This window comes from Cryptomeria japonica, chromosome 2 (genome assembly GCF_030272615.1).
Source record: "Cryptomeria japonica chromosome 2, Sugi_1.0, whole genome shotgun sequence".
NCBI lineage: Eukaryota > Viridiplantae > Streptophyta > Pinopsida > Cupressales > Cupressaceae > Cryptomeria > Cryptomeria japonica.
In genome coordinates this window covers 270948972-270957478 of record NC_081406.1, presented here as the reverse complement: position 1 = coordinate 270957478, position 8507 = coordinate 270948972, and the positions used below count along the sequence as shown (strand labels likewise).

The 8507-nt window shown below is 37.5% G+C and overlaps 1 protein-coding gene across 1 annotated transcript; it reads left to right on the top strand.

Moving 5' to 3' along the window:
• Positions 1-7704: 7704 nt before the first annotated feature.
• On the top strand, positions 7705-8199 carry LOC131056078 (uncharacterized). Its single transcript, XM_057990412.2, has one exon. The coding sequence runs from the start codon at positions 7705-7707 to the stop codon at positions 8197-8199; it is 495 nt and encodes a 164-aa protein (XP_057846395.2).
• The last annotated feature ends 308 nt before the right edge of the window (positions 8200-8507 follow it).

Below are 8507 nucleotides of genomic sequence, written 5' to 3'. Positions count from 1 at the left end.
TGCCACACCACTATCATGGGTAGGAACAAGGTGCCACACCCCCATCCTTAGGGTTTTTGTTGAGATCTGCAACCAAGAACTATCCCTATGTTCTTTTCTGGTCCTGAAACTTTCAGCAATGCTCGGATCCGAACCTGTACCTGAAGCTTAAAAATAGGGTTTGGTGTGGCTATATAGGGTTTTTCCTTAGTCAAGCCCCTATGTTGGTGATTTCCACCTCCACAAATAGCCAATAATGTACTAAAAATGTGTGTGCAAGATCCTAAAATGAAAGCAAATAATCTAGAGCAACCCTAAAGAGTAAACCCTAATTGCTTATAATTGACAAAGTAAATACTCTAAATCCACAATGTAAAGTGATCTAAAGCATGAATATGAATCAAAATAAAACTTAAGCAAAAACATGAAAAACAACATGAAACCATACCCAACCCCAAGGGAGAGGTACAAGCCAATCATTAGTCGGTGATCTCTTATTGTTCTTCTACATCTTCAATAGCCCCCAATTGATAAAATGATGCTTGATGAATGTTTGGTAGATGAATGTTGAATGTTGTTGAAGATTTCAAAGATCTACTCTTTTGCTACAAAGAAGGCTCTTATGCTCCCAAAAACCTGTTCTTAGATTCTTAGAATAAGACCCCTTCAAATGAAGAAAGAGAGCTCTTAGTATGAAACCCTAGATCTTAATTTCATGTTTAGGCTGACCTAGGATTTGAATTTCCCACTGATCTTTTGGGGTTAAGCATTATTATATCATAGCATTGTGCTCCCGAAATTTTAGGAAAAAAGTCGAGGACCATGTGCAATTTCAGCACAGTCTGACCAACTTTTCACCAAATTTTTGAGGCCGTTAGATATGATGATATTAGAGCTCATCCCAAAGTTACAGCTGATTTTGAGATGTTTTGATATGAAAAATCAAGCCTAAACGGTCAAAATAAGACATAATTAGGGTTTATGATTAAATGATTCATTGGAGGAATAAAATGAAAGGGGCACACTTAGGGTAAAGGGCCCAACTTAATAACATGTAAAGTGATGAAACATGACTTTAGATTTAATTAAATTAATTAATTAATTAAATTCTTAAAGGAGAATTAGAAATGCAAGATGCAAGACACACTAAGGCAGGTGCTAACCTAAGTGTGAAATTGTACCACCCTAGCAAGGGTGTACAATTTATGACACTAAAATTATCATCAATTCAAGAGAAAATCCGATTCAAGAAGCAGAAAACTACATCAAGGCATCTTCGTATTATGTTTCAATTATGATTTCATGATGAATTTTATGTGATTTATCTTGTTATTGCATCAATACATGAAGGACTTATCCTAAGAGCATTGCATCACCTATTGAAGGTATAAGCATCTACATTCAAGCAATTTAGCCTTGTCATCAAAAGGCAAGTTTTTCCAATTCAATTCTGATGAATAATGATGAATAGTAAGTACTCAATAGATACTGAGGGGGGGGGGGTGAATCAGTATAGACAAAAACTTCCTTAAACCACTTTGACTACAAAGACTGCACTAACTGGTAAATAGGATCACCAATCTAAATCAGGGCACTACCGGTAAAACACAGTGAGACTGTGAAACACATAAACCAGTAACAATTAGATCTTCACAAAACCTTATAACTCATTTCCACTTCACCCATATGCATAAGCAAGTAATACATCATCAGAAATATAAAGACCACTGGATCAACATGCTATACCACTTGACAGAAAATACTAAGACATCACATGAAAGCATCACACATAACACACTTATTTTTCATGTGGAAACCCAACTGGGAAAAACCACACTGGGGATGAATACCCACAAGTTGTTCTTGAACTCTTCTGAAGTCTACTCTGTTAGGAGCCTAATCTAATTAAGGACTTTGCAATAGGTTCTGCTAGAACCGATCCTGCTAGGGATCACCCAGTTAAGGGATGGCTAAATACCCGGTTAAAGGTTAGAACCCTGTTAATGGTTACCTCGCAAGAGGATTTGAAGAACTCAATGAACTTGAGTCACCCTGTTAAAACATTTACAGAAAGCTTGTTAAAGCTACCCGGTTAAGGGATTTTCCAACTACTGAAATGGTGAGAAGTCAACAGGTAATACACTGATCTGATAACAACACTAAATGCCAAGGCGGATCCACTTAATTTCCTTTACTTTTGCAATCACACTCTGCTGGTATCTACACACTTCTCCAATCTTGCAAGAATCAAGTATCTCTTCACTTGGATACACACACACAACATTTGCCAACAAATTCACAATGCAAATCATCATCGACCTTATAGACAATAGATAGGTCAGTGGCATAAACCCTAAACCCTAAACATTTAGGTTATCAATACAGTCGGTCCAATCCTAACCATTCAATCACATTACATAGTATAAAACAGTCTTGAATAAATCTCAAGTCATTCTCCATCGTTTGTTCTTTACCGCTTCTGGAAGCTGATAAAGCATCATGCGCTCTCCACCGTTTACTGAGACTTTGCACATTCTCGAGGTAGATGGGATCAATCTTCTTTATGCAAGATCCTCAAGGAAATCCTTCATGCACACAAGGCTGATGTGGCAACACGATCTGATCTTCATTTCAATGCTGACCCATCACAGGATGTCGTTGGTCGAATCACACAGACTTGGAATGCATCAACCAGAAACCCTGATACAAACTTTCCATATACCAGTTCACTTTCTGCATATATAGGTTCATTCCATTATACTGATTCACACTTCATCATACCACTTCACTTGTACCATCATACCAATTCACTTTGCCAGTTTTCTTACTTCATATACCGGTTCATACTTCAACATATTGACATCAATGACAACATATAATATCATCATGTCATCACACTTTGCACATATGCCAACAAATTCAAGTTCAATTTCTATTTTAATTAGGTTTAATTATAAACTTGAGGTTTGACCTAAGACAAACCCCTATTCACAACCCCCTTTCTTTCCTCTTTTGTGCAGCTACAAGTACCTAGTGGAGCCAAGAAGATCATAATAGCATCAAGCCCAGAGATAAAGGATCCAGCCAAATTTCAACAAAAAGTGCCTAGACTAGGGCACTCTAGGGCACCATGGTCTAGGACTGAGGTATTTTCGAGTGTCATAGTCCTCCTACAATAGGTTCAAATTTGATAGGTGTCTCTTGGACTACATCAAAATTCATATTTTCAAACTATGCATTGGACACCCTGGTCTGAGCATCCTGGTCTTCTCAGTTCAAGCCTATATTTTAATTACAGGTGCACATAATAATTCCCTTCTCATATCTATGATTGTTGTCTCAATTCAATTATCTATTAGATTGTTTCTTCCACCCCTTGAAATCTCTTCTTCAAGAGTAAATCTCCTACCTTTTCTCACCATTGATAATTGGTCACCTGTCTAATGTTCTCAATATCTTGCCTATCTGAAAGAGCTGGTCTCCCTTCCCATGAATCTGTCCAGAAATTGGCCTTTGACCCATTACCTATTTCCCATGTGAGATGTTCAGTGATAACATGTCTGCATGAGGAAATAAAATTCCAGATGGCTGAGCCTTTTGGTAAAACTGAACTTGTGAAAATGCGTTCCCTGCTCATCCAGTCTAGATATTTATGCTTTAGGATTTGAACCCATTTCTGGTTTGGCTTAGCATTGATCTTCCAAAGCACTTTTGCCCCCATAGCTTCATTTAACAGTTTCCAGTTTCTCAGTCCTACTCCCCCTGCCTGTTTGTCTTGACAGACTTTGTCCCAAGCTACTAAAGGAATTTTGTCATTTGCCTCTTTGCCATTCCACATAAATTTTCTCATTCCCCTGTTAATAAAATTAATCACTTTCTCCGAAAACTTGAGGGTTGTCATGGAGAAAATGGGAAGAGCAAAAAGAACCGCTTTAAGCAGCAAGATCCGCCCAGATAGCGAAAGCCATTTGCTCTTCCAACCTTCTAATCGGTTTGCACAAGCGTCAATGAGATTATTCCACAGGCTCGGATTGTTCCTACCACCAAACAGGGGGGTACCCAAAAATTTTCCTGGAAGGGTCCCCATTCTGACCCCTAAGATGTTTGAGATTGCTTGCTGTCTGCCTATCTCTGTATTAAAGAATATAGCTTCCGATTTGGACCAATTAACTTACTGCCCACTTGCTTTGCAGAAAATATCTAGTGTCTTTCTCATCATGCAGGCCTCTTGAAGTGAGGACTGTCCACAGAGTACAGTATCATCCGCAAATTGTTGATGAGTCACTGGGTCCATCCCTTCTGCATTTTTGATGCTTTTCCATCTCCCTCGCCATTGTTGTGATCGAATTAATCTTCCCAGTACTTTTGCTAGAATAATGAATAGGAAGGGCAATAATGGATCCCCTTGCCTAAGTCCTTGTGAGGTTTGAAAGAAGCCTTGAGGGCTACCATTGACCAAAATAGAAGTCCACACCCCCCCTATGCAAGCCCTTATCAAACTAATCCATTCTTTGGAGAAGCTGAACCTCTGCAATACTTGGATAAGAAATTCCTTATCCACCATGTCATAAGCTTTTCTAATATCTAATTTAATCATCATTCGATCCACCTTCACTTGGCGGACTGTCCTATCAACCTTTTTACAAATGACTTTTTTTCTAACAATTAATTCAAAACAACAACTAAAGAACAAAGTCTTTAGGATGCTATTCATTGAAAATATCAATAAATAATGCAAATAATAAGCAAAAGCTCAAAGTTTTCAAACTATTGCCCACACCAAGTTCCTATTCTTGAATTCTCAAGTAATACAAAGTCTACTTATATGAAATCAAACTACTCTTCAATATTTCACACAAATAACACTGCTCAACTTAAATTTTCCAAGAAAATATAACATAAATGACATAATAATATCTATATCATACACAAGATTTATTCCAACACAAAGTTTGAAAATCAGAATTGTCTTCTCTTTGATTAACCTTGCAAATTCACAATATGAACACAAAGTCTCACTTTATTTTTCACTTTGGTAGAGTTTTGTTGCATAAAATCAAGATTAATAATTGCAATAAGCACCCTCATATATAGAGAGGTACAATGAGAAAAAATAGGAAAAACTCAACTAACTATGACTAATTCAAAAGTAGAGTTCTATTTGACTTAGGACTTGTGCACTCCTACATGCAAAACAATATATACAAAATGACACTAGAAGTGTCGATTGAAATTACAAAATACCACTATAGTAGAGATGCATAAAAATGACTAAGTGTATGGAGAGACACATCTTTATTATGATCATCCTTCTTTAGAAAATCTTCACATTGTTGTCAGGTAACCTGCATTTAAAAATCATCTGATGTTCACAATGTTTGATGCCATCGAGGATGGTAGGAAGATCAAATGGGGATCTGGTGCAAGAGAACCAACTTGACATTTTGTTCTTGGTCTAAATTTGGCCTAGGAGTTTTAGGGGTTTTGATTTATTTTGGTTTGAATAAAGGTCTATGGTGACCATTTTGTATTTATCTTTAGTATGTTTCTTGTAGGGTTGGTTTTGTGTCAATGATAATAAAATGGGAAACGATGCTCAATTGGTTGTAACTGGAACACCAACAGTCATGGTATGATTGTTGGTGTCCAGAAGTTGTAGTTCTTATATGCCTCAAAATCTATGAGGCAGAAGTGATTTGAATGTTATGTTGCTAAAGGAAGACTGAAGCAAGAAGGAATAAAGACTTTTCATTTTTTTTTTCTCTACTCAGGTGTTTTCTGAATTTCTTTTCTATTTTTGTTTGCTCAACCTGCAGGGTCTCTTTTAGTAGTAGTATTTCATATTTTGTTAGTGGTGTTATGAATTAATATGTTCTTGCATTTTTCTAGATTTTGGGTGGTAAGGTAGATAGTTGTTTCTATCATTTCTATGACAGGGAGTATTTGAACCCAAGTGGTCTGAGAGGTTGAGAGTAAAAAATGTAAATGATTACCATTCCACCTTTGATGTGAGATAAAACCAATTGGAATGGGTAATGTTAGGGAAATTATAATAGTTGTTTTGTGTTCTGTAGAAAGGGGTGGAGAGGGGATTGTCTCTCTTCAAAACTGGACCTAGCATTATCATGTGCTAGGTCAGGAAGTTTATTGTTGTCTATTAAGCCAGAAGACCCTATGAGACAAATAGATTATTGGTGATTGAATGATAGTTTCCACCCTTTGTTACATCAAGTGGTATTAGAGAACGGTTGTAGATCAAAAGGGAGAAGTGAATGAAACTAGGTGCTAGTACATTGAAGACCAAGATGCCTCCAAAAGGTTATTCCATAGTTCAGGAGATTCGGGAGTTGAAAGATCAGCTTCTCTTGAAGGAAATACTTTTCAAAGAATCTCAAGAAGCAACCTTGGCCCAATTAATAGCTTTGGAGAAGAATCAAAGAAGAAGAATGGTTAGTGGTAACCAAAGTGATGAGGAAGAGAAAGGGGGTGATGGTAACAACCCTCCAGATGTGTGTTAGCAGGTGCCAGAGCCACCAATGGACACTAAAGAGTTGAGAATGATAAGGATGCTCAAGGCTGTTAAAGGAGACAATTTCTCCATGATGAAGGTTGAAGTGTCCATGTATGGAGGAAAAAGAGATAGTGAAGAGCTCCTAGCATAGATAGATGCACTTGACAATTTCTTTGAATTTGGGGAGGTAAAGGTATGCCAAAACAAAGTTGAAAGGTCCAGCACTCACTTGGTGGAATTTTGTTCAAGAAGAGAGAGTGAAAGAAGGTAAAACAAAGATAGTGTCATGGGACATAATGGTCTCAAAACTCAAGGCCCAGTTCCTACCAGTTGATTATGTTGTGCAAACATTTAGGAAACTTTAAAATACAAAGTAGAAGGATATGGATGTTATGTCCTATACTGAAGAATTTCACAAACTAACTTTGAGATCTGGACACCATGAAGATGAGGTGGAGAAGATTGCAAGGTATCTCAATGGGTTGAGATTCAATATGTAGGATGAATTGAGCTTGGCCACCCCAAGGACTATGGAAGAATGATATCAACTCGCTTGTAAGGCTAAAGAAAAGATTAAGAGAAAGAAAGAACAACAAGGAAAAGGTAGGGGAAGAAATTTTAGAGGTAGAGGAAATCATAGTGGAAGAGGACCATAAAAGGACCCAGGTGAGAAAAATAAAAATGAAGAGTCTAATGGTGATTCAATAGGGAGTTATAGAGGTAGGAGATCGCGAGGTAGAGGAAGATTCAATGGACTAGGAAGGGGTTCTAATACTTTCTTAGGAAACTACTATAACTGCAACCAAATTGGACATCTAGCTTGGAAGTGTCCTCATAAATAAAGTAAAAGTTCTTATAGTGGAGAAAAGAGGAATCAATTAGTGCAGGAGGAGGATGAAGAGAGTGTGAAATCTCCTTCTGTTCATGTCACTCCAAAGATAGGAGAATATCTAGTGATTAAAAGGACTCTAATAAAAGTACCAACCATCAAGGAGCCTCCACAAAGAAAAGCTTTGCTCCCAACAACTTGCAAATCCCAAGGCAAGGTATGCGAAGTTATAGTCCATTCAGGTTCAATAGATAATATATTGTCTTTAGAAATGGTAGAAAAAATTAAGCTGAAGAGAATCCCTCATCAAAATCCTTATAAGATATCATGGCTTAATAAGGGACAACAAGTACTTGTGAATGAGTAGGCATGGGTAGAGTTTAATATGGGTCCTTACAAGGATAAATTTCTCTATGATATTGTTCCAATGGATGTGTGCCACCTTCTTCTTGGAAGGCCCTGGAAATTTGATAGGAGAGCCCAACATTATGGGAATAAAAACATTTATGTTATTGAGAAGGATGGAGTGTCTTATACCCTTGAACTACTTCAAGAAGATATGGGTGTAGCTCATGAAGGACCTAGTGTCATGGTGGTGAAGGAGGAGGATTTTTTGAAGGACCTTGAGGAGGAAGGATGTGGATATACCATTATAGCTAAACTAATCTACGATACTGCAACTAGTGACAAGGAAGAAGTCCCAAATGAAGTGCAAGGCCTACTTGACAAGTACGACAATATAGTAGTGGAGGAGTTGTCAAATGCTTTGTCTCCAGTCGGGGATGTAAGTCATCACATTGACTTAGTACCTAGTGCAAGTCTGCCCAATAAGGCAGCATATAAGATGACACCTCAACAAAATGAGGAGATCAAAAATTAAGTGTAGGAGTTTTTGGATAAATGTTTAGTAAGAAAGAGCCTAAGTCCATGTGTTGTGCCAACTGTATTGGCAGCCAAAAAGGATGGGAAGTGGATATTTTGCACGGACTCTAGGGCTATAAACAAAATCAAAATTAGGTATGGATTTCCTATACCTCGGATAGAAAACCTCATGGACAACCTAGTAGGTGCAAGGTACTTTTCAAAGATAGATTTAAGGAGTGGTTATCATCAGATAAGGGTAAGAGAAGATGATGAGTGGAAAGCAACATTTAAAACCAATGAAGACCTCTATGAATGGTTAGTGAT